Source organism: Oratosquilla oratoria, chromosome 18 (assembly GCF_046742065.1).
Source record: "Oratosquilla oratoria isolate Oo_2021 chromosome 18, ASM4674206v1, whole genome shotgun sequence".
Classification (NCBI taxonomy): Eukaryota; Metazoa; Arthropoda; class Malacostraca; order Stomatopoda; family Squillidae; genus Oratosquilla; species Oratosquilla oratoria.
Window position 1 is genome coordinate 49,581,264 of NC_134794.1, and position 15,868 is coordinate 49,597,131.

General features: G+C 51.8%; 1 protein-coding gene across 5 annotated transcripts in view; it reads right to left on the reverse strand.

Annotated features, from left to right (window-relative positions):
• Nucleotides 1-15,868, reverse strand: part of LOC143035213 (PTB domain-containing engulfment adapter protein 1-like) — a 216,588-nt gene that overhangs the window by 96,639 nt on the left and 104,081 nt on the right. For all 5 annotated transcript variants that reach the window (XM_076201944.1, XM_076201943.1, XM_076201942.1 and 2 more), the window contains one exon: nt 500-610. In XM_076201944.1, coding sequence (XP_076058059.1) covers nt 500-587 — 88 coding nt within the window. In that variant the 5' untranslated portion in view covers nt 588-610. The remainder of the gene's footprint in view (nt 1-499; nt 611-15,868) is intronic.

Genomic DNA, 15,868 nt, shown 5'->3' on the forward strand with positions numbered 1-15,868 from the left:
ATATATATATATATATATATATATATATATATATATATATATATATATATGCGGAAAAAACATAAAGGAAAAAGATAAACTGACGACCAAGCACTTTCGTCTACTCAGACATCCTCAGGGTACATAGACGAAAGCGCTTAGTCATCAGTTTATCCTTTTCCTTTGTGGTTTTTCCGCATATTTAGAATCACGAGTTTGTAATTTCTCATGCATATATGTATATATATATATATATATTATATTATATATATATATATATATATATATATATATATGTATATATATAATAAAAAAGGAGGGGGCAGATTCCCTTTCAAGTTCACGAAATATCCTTGGCCAGAACGAAAATAGGCCACGATCTCCCCCCCCCCTTTGGTTTTTACTAAAAATGACAATGATAAAAAAATAAAAAAATAAAATAAAAAATTGGAGGGGGAGGGGGCGACCTCGATCAGACGACGTCACTTCCAGACCAAACAATTCCGGAGACACTACTCACCATTCTTGTGACTGCTGCTCTTGTTGTTGTTCTTGTTGTTGTTGTTCTTGTTATTGGTCCATTTCAACAACCCGGAGTTCTTCATCATTCTCTTCTAACCATGCAATTGCTCTGCGGGGAAAGAGAGAGACTGGTTGTAACAAGGGCGACACAAGGTTAAATGTTGCGGGTTTGACTGCTAGCTGGCATGGGAAAGAGAGGGAGGAGAGAGGGAGGAGTGATGGGGAGGGAGAGGAGGGATGGGGGAAAGAGGGGGAGGAGTGATGGGGGAAGGAGGGGGAGGAGGGATGGGGGAAGGAGGGATGGGGGAAGGAGGGATGGGGGAAGGAGGGATGGGGGAAGGAGGGATGGGGGAAGGAGGGATGGGGAGGGAGAGGAGGGATGGGGAAAAGAGGGGGAGGAGTGATGGGGGAAGGAGGGGGAGGAGTGATGGGGGAAGGAGGGGGAGGAGGGATAGGGAAGGAGGGGGAGGAGGGATGGGGAAGGAGGGGGAGGAGGGTTGGGGGAAGGAGGGGAGGAAAGGGATATTGCCATTCTCAAGTCCTTTTTATATCATCCCATATAGCACTTGGTCACACAGTAAATGTAAGATATATGACAGTTTTGCGTGATCTATAATACCTAAAAATATATAAAATATAATATTTGCAATACAACAAAGGAGCAAGGGTGGTGGGGGGAACCTGGAAGGGGGGAAGGGGGGAAGGAAAGGAGGGGAAGGAGGAGACGGCGAGGAGGAAACATGGAATGGGGAAAAGACAAATACGTAGACGATGAAAACATGATTGTACATAATTGTGTGACCGTGCGTGTGTGTTGTGCACGAGCGTGTACATCACACGCGCACATGCACACACATGCGTTTATTTTTGTGTGTGCACGTGCGCGATGTGTGCGTGCGTGGACGTGTATGTGCGCGTGAGTGTATGCGTATGCGAGGTTTTCTTATGTGGGTGTCGGTGTGTGCGCGCGCGCGCTTCCGCAAGCATCCATAATAATGTGCGTCGAGGGTAGCGAGGACGCGGGGGAAAGGGGGGGAGGGGGAGGGAGGGTGCCGTGATAGGAAAGACGAGGACGAGGAGGAAGGGGGAAGAGGTGGAGGAAGGGGGAAGAGGTGGAGGAAGGGGGAAAAGGTGGAGGAAGGGGGAAAAGGTGGAGGAAGGGGGAAAAGGTGGAGGAAGGGGGAAAAGGTGGAGGAAGGGGGAAAAGGTGGAGGAAGGGGGAAAAGGTGGAGGAAGGGGGAAAAGGTGGAGGAAGGGGGAAAAGGTGGAGGAAGGAGGAAAAGGTGGAGGAGGGAGGAGAGGTGGAGGAGGGAGAAGAGGTGGAGGTGGAGGAGGGAGAAGAGGTGGATGTGGAGGAGGGAGAAGAGGTGGAGGTGGAGGAGGGAGAAGAGGTGGAGGTGGAGGAGGGAGAAGAGATGGAGGAGGAGGAGAGGGAAAAGGTAGGGAAGAGGTGGAGGAGTGGGAAGAAATGGAGAAGGAAGGGGAACAGGAGGAGGAGGATGTGGGCCAGTTGCAGGAAGAGAAGGAAGAAGAGAGTGGAGGAAGCGGTCGAGGAGAAGAAAAGGTGGAAGAAGAAGGATACCTGTGGATAATGACGTACTTCGATGAAAGGGCATGATTATAAAATATATATATATATATATATATATATATATATATATATATATATATATATATATACACACACACACACACACACGAAAAAATGTGTTGCAATAGAGGGTGGATGGTGAGGGGTGGGTATAAAAAAAATCATGGGTATTTTGTTGATTAAGCCTAAGAAGGTTGGAGACGAGTGGGGAAGAGTTGAGAGGACGCGCGCCCGCACACACACACACACACACACACACACACACACACACACACACACACAATATATACATTTCAATCTTTCACAATCCAGAGTCAACCCTCAGCTGAATGAAGTATTCTGATTGTGTGGCAAAATCGTACTACCAACAAGTATACCTACATATACCAACATACTGAAGTCAACCAAGATGGTATTTAAAGCCATCCTGATAATTAATGTCCGGTAAAAGCAAGAACAATATATATAAAACAATTTACGGTATTGAAAGGGTTGTGGGAGGAAGAGGAGGGGAGGGGGAGTGGGAAAGGGAGGAGGAGTTGGGAGAAGAAGGAAGAGGAGAAGCTAGAGTGGGGAGGAGGAGGAAGTATGCATGGGCAAGTCTTTGTATTCAATGGAGGGAATACAGCCAGTTACGGGCCAAAGGACAATGGGTACCCTAACAAGCCCTTCCCCTTTTTTCTTATGTGCACGCGCGTGTGCGTGTGTGTGTGGGGGGGGTCACCCACAACTTAAAACAGGTGGGGGGGGGCTCACCCATAGCTCCAAACTTCTTCAATCATATATCGAGTGATGGCTGAAACGAAAATACAGAACCAAAGTCCTGCCTAAAATGAAAAATAAATACATAAGAATAAAAAAAATCTTAAAGAATGATTGAGCTATAATATCATATTCGGCTGAATACAAATCCCAGTTCTGTGTGCGGTCTACCTCAGGTTTTTTTATGACTTATTCCACCTTGCTTTGACCTAACCTCACGTTTGGTTCTGTGGATAAGTCGGATTGTGTAGGTTATGTCAGCTTATGTACGTTAGACTTGGTTAGGCTAGATCTAGTTAAGTTAACGAATTTGGTTATGTTAGTAGCATCCCAGAAGGCGTAACCATACCAACTATAGTATTTTTTTTTATCTATTTATTCACTTCTTAGTCCACAAATAGTCTTGCTCAAAACTGGTCTCCCCCGCTCCCTCCGCCACTCCCTGTACACAAAGACCGCAACCGCACTCCACCATTGGAGGGATGGAGGGACGGAGGCATGGAGGAGGGGAGGGAGGGGGTGTCCAGGGATAAGCACGTTCTTTTAGGTGCGGGTTCCCGTCTGCGCAGTAGATACTCTGGAGCAAGCTTACGAACGCGTGCGCCCACGTGCGGGACCATGTGACCCAGGCCGGGAAGGGCCCTGGAGAGAGAGCTAAATGGGAGTCCCTTGCCTCTGCCTGAGGGCCCCCCGCTGTTGTAAGCTTAAAAGAGAGGGAGGGAGGGAGGCGGAGGGGGGGAGAAGGCCCGAGGTAAGCTTAAAAGGGAGTGGGTGTAGAGGGGGAAGGGGGTGTAGGGGAGGGGGTACCTTGGGATGTGTGTTGCCTACTGTAACATTCCAAACCTTTGTGGAACTATGTTGCCCATTGTTTGTGTTTCTAGGCTTGGGGGCGCACGTGTGTTGTGCGCGTCTGTGGGGAGGGGTGTGCGTCTGTGGGGAGGGGTGTGTGTGTTGGGCATGTGTGGGGGTTGCGTGTGATGTGTGTTGGAGGTGCGTGTGGGGGTGCGTGTGTTGTGTGTGTGGGTGCGTGTGTTGTGTGTGTGTGGGTGCGTGTGTTGTGTGTGTGTGGGTGCGTGTGTTGTGTGTGTGTGGGTGCGTGTGTTGTGTGTGTGGGGGTGCGTGTGTTGTGTGTGTGGGGGTGCGTGTGTTGTGTGTGTGGGGGTGCGTGTGTTGTGTGTGTGGGTGCGTGTGTTGTGTGTGTGTGGGTGCGTGTGTTGTGTGTGTGTGGGTGCGTGTGTTGTGTGTGTGTGGGTGCGTGTGTTGTGTGTGTGGGGGTGCGTGTGTTGTGTGTGTGGGGGTGCGTGTGTTGTGTGTGTGGGGGTGCGTGTGTTGTGTGTGTGGGGGTGCGTGTGTTGTGTGTGTGGGGGTGCGTGTGTTGTGTGTGGAGGTGAGTGTGTTGTGTGTGGGGGGTGAGTGTGTTGTGTGTGTTGTGTGTGGGGGGTGTGGGAGTGCGTGTGTAGGGGTGTGTGTGTAGGGGTGTGTGTGGGGGGTGAGTGTGTGGGGGTGAGTGGGTGGGGGGTGTGTGGGGGGGTGCGTGTGGGGGGGTGCGTGTGTTGGGGGTGCGTGTGTAGGGGGTTGTGGGGGGGTGCGTGTGTGGGGGGTGCGTGTGTTGTTTGAGTGCGTGTGTTGTTTGTGTGCGTGTGTTGTTTGAGTGCGTGTGTTGTTTGTGTGCGTGTGTTGTGTGTGTGCGTGTGTTGTGTGTGTGGGGATGCGTGCGTTGTGTGTGTTGGGGTGCGTGTGTTGTGTGTGGGGATGAGTGTGTTGTGTGTGGAGGATGAGTATGTTGTGTGTGGGGGATGAGTGTCTTGTGTGTTGGGGTGCGTGTGTAGGGTTGTGTGGGGTGTGGGGGTGCGTGTGTAGGGGTGTGTTGGGGGTGCGTGTGGGGGGTGCGTGTGGGGGGGCGTGTGTGGGGGTGCGTGTGTGGGGGTGCGTGTGTAGGGGGTGCGTTTGTAGGGGGTGCGTGTGTAGGGCTGCATGGGTGGGGGGGGCGTGCGTAGGGTGTGTGTGTGGGGGGTGCGTGCGTAGGGTGTGCGTGCGTAGGGTGTGGGGGGTGCGTGCGTAGGGTGTGGGGGTGCGTGCGTAGGGTGTGGGGGGGTGCGTGCGTAGGGTGTGGGGGGGTGCTTGCGTAGGGTGTGGGGGGTGCGTGCGTAGGGTGTGGGGGGTGCTTGCGTAGGGTGCGTGTGTGTGGGGTGCGTGCGTAGGGTGTGTGTGTGGGGGGTGCGTGCGTAGGGTGTGTGTGTGTGGGGTGCGTGCGTAGGGTGTGTGTGTGTGGGGTGTGCGTGCATAGGGTGTGTGTGTGGGGGGTGCGTGCGTAGGGTGTGTGTGTGGGGGGTGCGTGCGTAGGGTGTGTGTGTTTAGTAGGTGCGTATGTATGGGGGTGTAGGTGTGTGACGAGGAAGGGTGCGTGTGGGGGGGGTGCGTGTGTAAGGGGGTGAGTGTGTAAGGGGGTGAGTGTGTAAGGGGGTGAGTGTGTAAGGGGGTGAGTGTGTAAGGGGGTGCGTGTGTAAGGGGGTGAGTGTGTAAGGGGGTGCGTGTGTAAGGGGGTGAGTGTGTAAGGGGGTGAGTGTGTAAGGGGATGCGTGTGTAAGGGGGTGCGTGTGTAAGGGGTGTGTGTGTAAGGGGGTGCGTGTGTAAGGGGTGTGTGTGTAAGGGGGTGCGTGTGTAAGGGGGTGCGTGTGTAAGGGGGTGCGTGTGTCGAGAGGTGCGTGTGTCGAGAGGTGCGTGTGTCGAGAGGTGCGTGTGTCGAGAGGTGCGTGTGTGTAGGGGGATGCGTGTGTGTAGGGGGATGCGTGTGTGTAGGGGGATGCGTGTGTGTGGGGGGATGTATGTGTGTAGGGGGATGTATGTGTGTAGGGGGATGCGTGTATGTGGGATGAGTGTGTGTATGTGGGATGAGTGTGTGTATGTGGGATGAGTGTGTGTATGTGGGATGAGTGTGTGTATGTGGGATGAGTGTGTGTATGTGGGATGAGTGTGTGTATGTGGGATGAGTGTGTGTATGTGGGATGTGTGTGTGTGCGTGTAATGCGTGTGATGGGGGTGCGTGGGGGGGTACGGAGGCGTGGGTATGGCATGTGCGTAGGAGTGTATTTGAGGGGATTATAGACTCTTATGGGAAGAAGTGTGGACAATTGTTCCACACCCACACCCACACCTGAGACGAATATCAAGTTTACAGTCTAATCTAGATAGGGTCCACTGATGAATCATGCAAGTTAAGACTTTCTGACCAATTCCCTACATGGCTAACTTTACCCAAGAGAACCTTTAGTCAGGTCCGCAATTCTTCATGCTCGGACTCCATGGGACGGGAATTCCCTAACTTCCTAACACTCCTTAACTTGTGGATAATTAACTCCCCCCTAAATTCGGTAATTAAACCCAGCTAACTTCGATACCTTGAGCACTTTAGTTTCATAACTAACCCTTCCTAACTTGAGGATAACTAATCCCCCCTAACTTGTCTCTAAATCCTTTATTTTTCGGTAACTAATACCCCCCCCCCGGATTTTAGGGAATAGTAACACCTTTGATTTCAGGAAAAGTAATCTTACCTAACTTCATTATAACCCCCCCCCCCCAACATCAGAATAAATAACACCCTAACTTGTGCGCTGGTGGAATAATCGGGAACGTGTTAGCCTTGCATTCGCTTAGTTGTGGGTTCGAATCCCGCACTTCTCTCAGATTCCCAGTAGTAGCTGTTACTTGCCCCAACACTCCAAGCGCATAATAAGGCAAAGGTGACGGCTTCGGCCGCAGCTACTCAGCGCCTCCTGGCGTAGGCTCCTCACCACTTCCTTCTTAACTTCAGGGAAACCCCTAATTCCAGGAAAAAATCCACAGCGTGTGTGTTTGTGTGTGTGTGTATGCGCGCCAGTGTGTGTGTGTACTTGTGTGTGATGTGCCTGTGTGTGATGTGCTTGTGTGTGATGTGCTTGTGTGTGATGTGCCTGTGTGTGATGTGCCTGTGTGTGATGTGCTTGTGTGTGATGTGCTTGTGTGTGCATGCACGCGTGTATGGAGATAGACACGGAGAGGGAGAAAGAGGGGGAGAGAGACGGAGGGAGAGAGGGAAGGAGAGAGGGGGGAGAGAGGAAGGCAGGGAGAGGGGAAGGAGGGAGGGAAGGAGAGAGGGGGGGAAAGAGAATGGCAGGGAGGGAGGATGGCAGGGAGGGAGGATGGCAGGGAGGGGGGAAGGAGGGAGGGAAGGAGAGAGGGAAGGGGAGAGAGATATAGATAGATAGATAGAGAGAGAAAGAGAGGAGGGAGAGAGTAGAGGGAGAGAGGAGGGAGAGAGGAGGGAGAGAGGAGGGAGAGAGTAGAGGGAGAGAGTCATAGGGTTTAGCTATATTGAATAAAAAAGATTATATATATATATATATATATATATATATATATATAATATTGAAAATAATATATAAAATCATTAATAATATTAATAATTGTAATAATAATAAGATAAGAGTCTTAGGTGCAACACTGAAAGACGAAACATGCCTAGTCTCAACGCACTTGTACAAAAGACATTGTCCTCGAGTTAAGAGGTCCCTTCTTCTGTTCGTGACTTATTTCTTTTTACAGTTTTCGTGTGCGAGTACATGTATGTATCCGACTGCTCGAGTGCACTGTATACGAGTGCGCGTATGCATGTGTAAACTACGTGTGTACATGCACACATCAACATATATGTGCAAACGTGTACGCTCCTGCACGAATACTTATGCGCACACACACACACACACAAAAAAAAAAAAAAAAAAAAAAAAAAGCCCCTTCCTTACCCAGTGGCACTTTAACCTTTCGTCTGTTTGGCCCAAGGCATTTCTTCAGTGCCACAGGGGGTTGAGCGCTTAACCTCTTCCGTAGCGAGCGAGAGGCACTCTCCTCTGTGACCTTTTCCTTTGGCACCGATGACCCGTTTCATCTATTCATCTCCGTGGGAACCCTTCGCACGCGCGCGCGCACGCACACAGCTTCCATACAGATATGCGCGCGCGTTCCCATGCCACGACGGGAGAAAGTGTTCGGGGGAGGGGGAGGGGGAAGGGGAGGGAAGACGTGGGGGAGGAGAGGGGGGGGAGGTACGTCGCGATGCGTACAGAAGGAAAGGAAGGGAAGGAGAAAGGTGGGGAGCGTGGGAGATGGGAAAGAGGGAGAAAGGGGGGCGAGGGAGAAAGGGGGGCGAGGGAGAAAGGGGGGCGAGGGAGAAAGGGGGGCGAGAGAGGGAGAAAAAGAGGGACAGAGAAACAGGGGGATAATGGGAGAGAGGGGAAGAGGGATGAAGGGAGAGAGGGGAAGAGGGATGAAGGGAGAGAGGGGAAGAGGGATGAAGGGAGAGAGGGGGAGAGGGATGAAGGGAGAGAGGGGGAGAGGGATGAAGGGAGAGAGGGATGAAGGGAGAGAGGGGAAGAGGGATGAAGGGAGAGAGGGGGAGAGGGATGAAGGGAGAGAGGGGAGAGGGAGGGAGGAGGGGGGAGAGAGGGAAATAGGATGGAGGTAGAGAGGGGAGAGGGAGGGAGGGAGAGAGGGGAGAGGGAGGGAGGGAGAGAGGGGAGAGGGAGAGAGGGAGGGAGGGGAGAGGGAGAGAGGGAGAGAGGGGAGAGGAATGGAGGGAGAGAGGGGAGAGGGATGGAGGGAGAGAGGGGAGAGGGATGGAGGGAGAGAGGGGAGAGGGATGGAGGGAGAGAGGGGAATGGAGGGAGAGAGGGGAGAGGGATGGAGGGAGAGGGAGAAGGATGGAGAGAGGGAGAGAATGGACGAAGAGGAATGGGGAGAAGAAAAGGGATGGAGAGGAATGGAGAGAAGAAAAGGGACGGAGAGGGATGGAGGGAGAGGGAGAAGGATGGAGAGAGGGAGAGAATGGACGAAGAGGAATGGGGAGAAGAAAAGGGATGGAGAGGAATGGAGAGAGGAATGGAGAGAGGGATGGGGGAGGAAAAGGGATGGAGAGAGAAATGGAGAGAGGGATGGGGAGAGGAAAAGGGATGAAGAGAAATGGGGAGAGAGATGGAGTGATGGAGGGAGAGTGGAGGGAAAGGGTTGGAGGCAAAGGGATGGAAGGAGAGGGATGGAAGGAGAGGGATGGAAGGAGAGGGATGGAAGGAGAGGCATGGAGGGAGAGGGATGGAGGGAGAGGAATAGAGGGAGAGAAATGAAGAGAGGGGTGGAGAGAGAGAGAGATGGGAAAAGAGGGAAAGGGAGGGAGAGAGATGGGAAAAGAGGGAAAGAGAGGGAGAAGGATGGAGGGAGAGGGGTGGAGGGAGAGGAGTGGAGGGAGAGGAGTGGAGGAAGAGGGGCGGAGGAAGAGGGGCGGAGGAAGAGGGGCGGAGGAAGAGGGGCGGAGGAAGAGGGGCGGAGGAAGAGGGGCAGAGGGGGAGGGGCGGAAGGAGCGAGATTGAGTGAGGGAGGGAGCAACCGAGTGAGCAAGCAAGAGGATGTGGAAGAGGAGTAAAGGAGGGGGAGGGGGAGGAGGAAGAGAAGGAGAGGATTGTAGGAAACCGGTCGGAGACTCGAGCCATCATCGTTTAATCCAACTGAACAGTCGTTTTTTCCCCCAGTATGTGTATGTGTGTGTGTGTGCATGCGCGCGTGTGTTATCCTGGGTGTCTGGGTGACGTGTTGCAAGATGAGGCTTGGAATGGTAATAATAATAAAGTGGCAAGAAATGAAGAGGTGAAGGAGGTCAGGGTTGGGGAGAGAATGCTGGGTGGAGGGGAGAGGGGGAAGGGGGAAGGGGGGAAGGGGGAAAGGAATCTCGAAGATCATACTGATAGGGAAGAAGGTGGAGAAAAGACAAAATACAAATGCGTGAGAGACTCTCTCTCTCTCTCTCTCTCTCTCTGTGTGTGTGTGTGTGTGTGTGTGTGTGTGTGTGTGTGTGTGTGTGTGTGTGTGTGTGTGTGTGTGTGTGTGTGTGTTTGATTCCCCATGGTTTTAGATCACGTGTTGGACTCGCGATCAACAGTAATTATCCTCACGGATAAGAGCTCAGAGTTTATATATGGCCCCATCTATGGGCAATGCTGTGACCTTACATACACAACTCCTTGCCCACGAGAGTCGAATGCCAGCGCGCAGTTAAGCCATGGTGAAATTATTTCAGCCGCTGGATTAACGGTAGCGAACGGTGCCACTGCGCCGTCGTGCAGAGAGAGAGAGTGAGTGAGTGAGTGAGTGAGTGAGTGAGTGAGTGAGTGTGTGTGTGTGTGTGTGTGTGTGTGTGTGTGTGTGTGTCCACTTCCTCGCAGACAATTTTCTCCCTCTTCATTACTTCCTCCTCACAACTGCGTCTTTGTATCCTTACTTTCACGTGCAGCTGTACCTACTCAGGTACACACATCCAATGCATGCGCACCCTAATCCCTGTTCACGCTACCGGTTGTGTGTGAACGTCTCAATTGACTTGCATTGTAATTGAACCGCGACGGTTGGAATAGCTTGTGTGAACAGGGCCTTGTTCATCCACTGCAGAATCTCCGGCCTACCTATTTGGAAGTGATACAACCCCAGCACCAAAACCCCATCAACCCCGTGGAACACTATAGCTTTGAATGACACCCGCCACACGTTTCTATTCCCATACGGAACGGACCTAAGCCATATATCACACGCTGCCGTCAGGCGATTTTATCCATACATTGCCCAGCCTAGGCCAACCCAGCCTAGCCCAGGTCTAACTAGCCCGACCTAGACCGTCTCAACTCAACCAAACCCAGCCCAGGCCTGACTAGCCCAACCTAGACCTGCCATGACCAGACCTACCTAGACAGGCTTAACCCAACCCAAGCTAGACCTGCACAGACCAACATACAAAAGACCAACCTGGACAGGCTTAACCCAACCCAATCCAAGCTAGACTTGTACAGACCAACCTAGACCTGCCCAGACCATGGATCTAGGCAGACCAGCCTAGACCTGATCAGACCAACCTAGACCTGTCCAGGTTAACCTATACCCGCCCTGACCATCCGAGGCCTAGGCAGACTAATATAAACCTGTTCAGACCAACTTAGACCTGTCCTGACCATCTCAGACTTCGACAGACCAACATCTGTCCAGACCAGACCAGACCTGGGTAGACCAGCTAGGCCAATTTTCAAGGGTGAGTCTCCAGCAGGATCGTCCTCTCGCGCACAATGAAAGGAAAGCCCCTCCAGCATCAGCAAGCAGACCTTCCTTTTGTGTGCGATGCTCACAACTGCACGAGGAAGGTCCTTCACTGGATGATAATGGAAGGCCCCCAGCTGTATAGAGAAACGCCCAGTTGCATAAGGATTCCACCATTTGCGCGTGGAAGGACCCCCCTCAATTGCATTTGGAAGGACCCCCCATTTGCACATGGAAAGACCCACATCTGCACATAAAAAGACCCCTAAATACACGTGGAAGGACCCCCCCCCCTAAGCACGTGGAAGGATCCCCAATTTCACATGGAAAGATCCCCAATTTCACATGGAAAGATCCCCAATTTCACGAGGAAGGATCCCCAATTTCACACAAACCCCCCCCCCATTTGCACATGGAAGTCCCCAACACCCTTTCACGAGGAAGGGCCCTGCGTACATTACACCTTACCCAGAAATTTGCATCTAAATGTATTTCCTCTCAAACGTCTTCTACTTAAATTCCCATTTCGATTACCTCTTTCCTTGCCAATTCATTCGATTCAATCGTGCATGGCACTATGACAAAGGCTTGGAGTAAAAAGGTCTTTTAAGTACACGTCTTCCATTTCAAATTTTCAAGGCATTTGTGCCAGTATTACTTCCTAAAGATTAAAGGATAGAAGCGCTGGTAAAATACTGACCCTCACACACACACACACACACACACATACAAATACATACACATACACAATGTAATTTTGTAGCCAGGTATGATAAACAAGAGAATAATAGACTATTCCACGAATGTTGCTCCTTTCCTGTATACTAGTTCACGAACACGTACCTAGATATTTTATTATAGTGAATATCAGACAATTTTATTCAGCTGAGGGGGAGACGCAGGGTTAACGTTCTAGGCCACATTAAGGTGGAAGGGCGATATACAGAAGTTTGGACGAGCAGTGTGGCACGTGTTGACACTCGAATCCTGTCATGGAAGACCTTGGCAAAATTATGGAAGGTCTTGGCAGAGACCTTGGCAGACTTTGGCAGAGACCCTGGTAGAGATCTTGGTAAAAAACTTGGTAGCTATTTTTGTAGAAACCTTGACAAGGCCTTTGCAAGATCCTGGCCGAGACTTAGTAAAGACCTACCCAAGACTTTGTCAATACCTTAACAGAGTCTTTAATAAGACCTTTAGTTTGACCTTGGTAAGACCTTGGCGGAGACATTGGAAAGACCTTGGTAAGACCTTGGTAAGACCTTGACAAGACCTTGGTAAGACCTGAGCAGTTCCTTGCCAAGACTTTGGCAAGACCTTGGCAAGACTTTGGCAATCCCTTGCCCCCCTCTTGGCAGCTGGCGACATTCCGTGCGACGTAAATCTTCAAGTGAGAGACTACTGCGCCATTTCCATTAGTTTCCTCTCCTCTATTCCACCTTGGCAGTGGAGTGGGAAAACCACTCTCCAGGCTTAATGACCAACGTGAAGTCCCACTCCTTAAAGACCAAACCTAATGGGGCGCCACATTACCCCTAACCCCCATTCCCCATATCGCCTGGGAAGATTTATGGGCAGATGTGCAAACCAATGATTGAGCCTAGTGCGTGTTTTTTTTTTTTTTTTTTGTGTGTGTTATTGGACATGGTTAAGGTGTTGGCACTTAGACTTGCATGCTGCTTGCTTTTGCTATTTCGTTTGAGTAGAAACGACTACGGTTACAATATTCTAGATCTTCGTAAGAACATCTCAGCAATGTGTCTAACGTTTGTATAGGCTTAAATTCTTGTAGTTCGTCACTCAGCTTCTCACTGTACGACGCAAGAGTAATTTGATATCTGGAAAATTGAAAAACCAAATATCGTAACCGAAGTCGTTTCTACTCGTACGAAGTAGCAAAAGCAAGTAGCATGCTAGTGAGAAATGCCTAGTATGCCACCACCTTTATCCGTTTACAATTTTAGTATTTACATTTCCTCCGGCTGCTAACATACACATACCAAAAGGCCTCTTCCCCTTATAAGGAAGGTGGCCGTGCAAGGCAGGACCTATCCTTCAAACCATCCCACACCCACGTGCTATCCCTTCTATCCCGACTTCTTGGGGATGAAGAACCATCCCTCTATCCCGCCACACTGCCCGGGCCAGAAACAATGCAGCAAGACACAGCACATCCACATCAGGGCTCGACAGCCTAAGCAGGGTCACCCCCATCGATTCGCTTACATGACGACCCTCCACTCTCATCAACTCAAAAGATATACACAAAAGAAATTCTTTCAGGCTGCGCGTCAATTTATCATCCACTCACGACCACTGGTGACGTAATCGTAAATGTCCTGGTCTTGCATCCGCTTAGTTGTGGGTTCGAATCCCGCACTTATCTCCGATTCCCAGCAGTGACTGTTACCTGCCCCAACAGTCCAAACGCATAGGGCAAAGGTGACTACTTCGGACGCATCCTTCACCTTCACAACTACTCTCCACTCACCCCTATCCCTTGTCCTCTCCCTTCCCTGCTCATATAATCACCGTATGCCAACGAATTACAGAAATGTGACCATTATCTCTCTCGTGACTAGCTCAAGGATCACTATTCACAACCAAGTCTCTTCGAGAGGTCTCTCAGGTCTCCCGAGCCAGTCCCCATAACGAGGTCGAGATGGTCCACTGGCTAGGACACACGACTTGAGATCGGAGGACTCAGAGATCGTAGGGTTCCGAGACCGGCTTCCGAGATCGCAGGCTTCCAAGAACGCAGGCTTCCAAGAACGCAGTCTTCCAAGATCGCAAGCTTCCAGGATGGTAGGATTCCGAAGTCAGAGGCTTCCCGATCTGGTTATATGGTTAGGTGGCGTATTCTTGATCTTAACATATACGTGCTGAGGATTTTTCTCCCTACCTCTCTATTTTATGCAGCTGAGGTGTGGGGAGGGCGGGGAGCGAACCCCAGTCTAGTGAGGGGGTTGGGGGGAGGGGGGATTTCGTCGGATCGAGACCCCCTCCACCACCCTTCTGGCCGAAGTCCCTGCACCCCACCCCACTCCCCTGGCAGCAAAGGAGAGCTCGTATACTCGCTCGCTCCCTCCCTCCCCAAGGGTCAATACCCAGTTTGGGTTACTGCTGAATTCCCACGTGGCCTCCGGGGACTGTGGTCTACCCCCCCCCCCCCGCCCTCCTCCTCCTCCTCCTCCTCCTCCCTCTCTCGGTCGTCCTACACCGGGCACTGTTGCTTCGCCTCTGGAAAACAGTCTGGTAACATTACTTGCTTCCTCTTCCTCCTCCTCTCTCCTCTTGTCTCTCTTCTTCTCTCCTCTTTCGCTTCCTCCTCTCCTCCCAACTATTTCCACTGTATCTACTCCCACCTCATCCTTCCCGACTACTCCCCCAACCTCCATTTCCCACTCCTGCTCCTCCTCCTCAACTACTCATCCCACCCCCATCATCATCTACTCCTCCTCCACTTGTTCCTCAACCTCCTCCTCCACACTCACCCCCTCCTGATCTTCCATTCCCGTTCATGGCTATCTCAACTCATCGCCGGCCCATCACACTCCCCCCCCCCCACTCAACTCCCCGAAGTGAGAGGGGGGGGGGAAGACTTCGCCGCGGGAATTGAATCTGGATCCCTTCCCCTTCCCCCTCCCTTCACGATCACAGTAACCCGACGTGAGGCGGCGACCCCCTCCTCGGTAATCAGGGAGCAAGATAAGCGTCTCTGGGGGCTACCAGCCATGCAGGCAAAAGTGGAGGGAGTTGGGAGGAAGAATGGGCAGCGGGAAGTGAGTGAGGAGTGAGGAGTAACTGGGGAGTGATTGGCGAGAATGGTACGTGAGGAAGTGGGGTAAAGGGAGGAAAAGTGGGTAAAGGGAGGGAGAGAAGAGAGGAAGCGGAAGGGGAAGAGTGAGAGGGGAGAAGGAAGATGAGAGGGGAAAGGGAATGGCAGGCAAGAAGGAAAGCAAGCAAGCAGTCTGTCAATCAGTCAGGCATGCAGGCAGGCCTGCAAACAAAAGGCAGGCAGGCAGACGGGCCTGACTGTAAACATATTCTACGTACATTCCATCCCTGAGTTGTTTCATTGACACTTCGTTTAGGCTTGAAACACGTCGTCCTCCTCCTCCTCCTCCCCTTCCTGTGGATCCTCCGAAGGGGCCTTGACCAAACAAACAGGTCCTCCGAAGGCATCTTAAAACAACGACAAAGTCCTAAGCCACTTGCTAGAATGCTCAAACCGACCCACGCCTCCACATCCACCGACACGTTAAACAAAGCCTCCACGGGACGGTAAAGAAACTAAGTTAAATGAACAAAACAAGTGATAAAGAACAAATCGTAGAAACTTGTTCTACTGTTGACAACCGCCTACGCCCCCAGGGAGAGAGGCAATGCAGCACCGGCTATCTCCACAGCCAACGCCGCCACCCGTACCACTGCACTGCCCCGACAGCGCGGCGTTCCTCTCCAGACCCGGAACACGGGTTTTTGCCGCCGCCACCGCCGCCGCCGCCGCCGTTGGCCGGTCTCTCCCCTCCGGGAACCAATCCGATCCACGAATTTCCTACGGCCGGAGTTGTGACTGGCACGGGGAGATGCGCCGACGGACGTGCAAAAGACCCGGTGGGTGGGAGGGGATAGAGGAAAGGGGGCCGAGTGAGTGGCACTGGCCTCTCCGTCGGTGCCCGTCTTCTGAGAATCAAGGAGACTGAATGAAATTGTCGGCCTTTTTACGTCGAGTAAAAAGGTCGACAATATACATCAAGGCGCGCGCGTACACACGCACACAAAACTGTTCGACGTGTACACCTTATCAGTAGCCCTTGCTTTGAGTGAGGAAAGCCTAGGCAAGTGGCAATGAACAGTGGCCGTGGTGGCGAGGCGCTCTTTGTTAACATACTCAACGCTAAG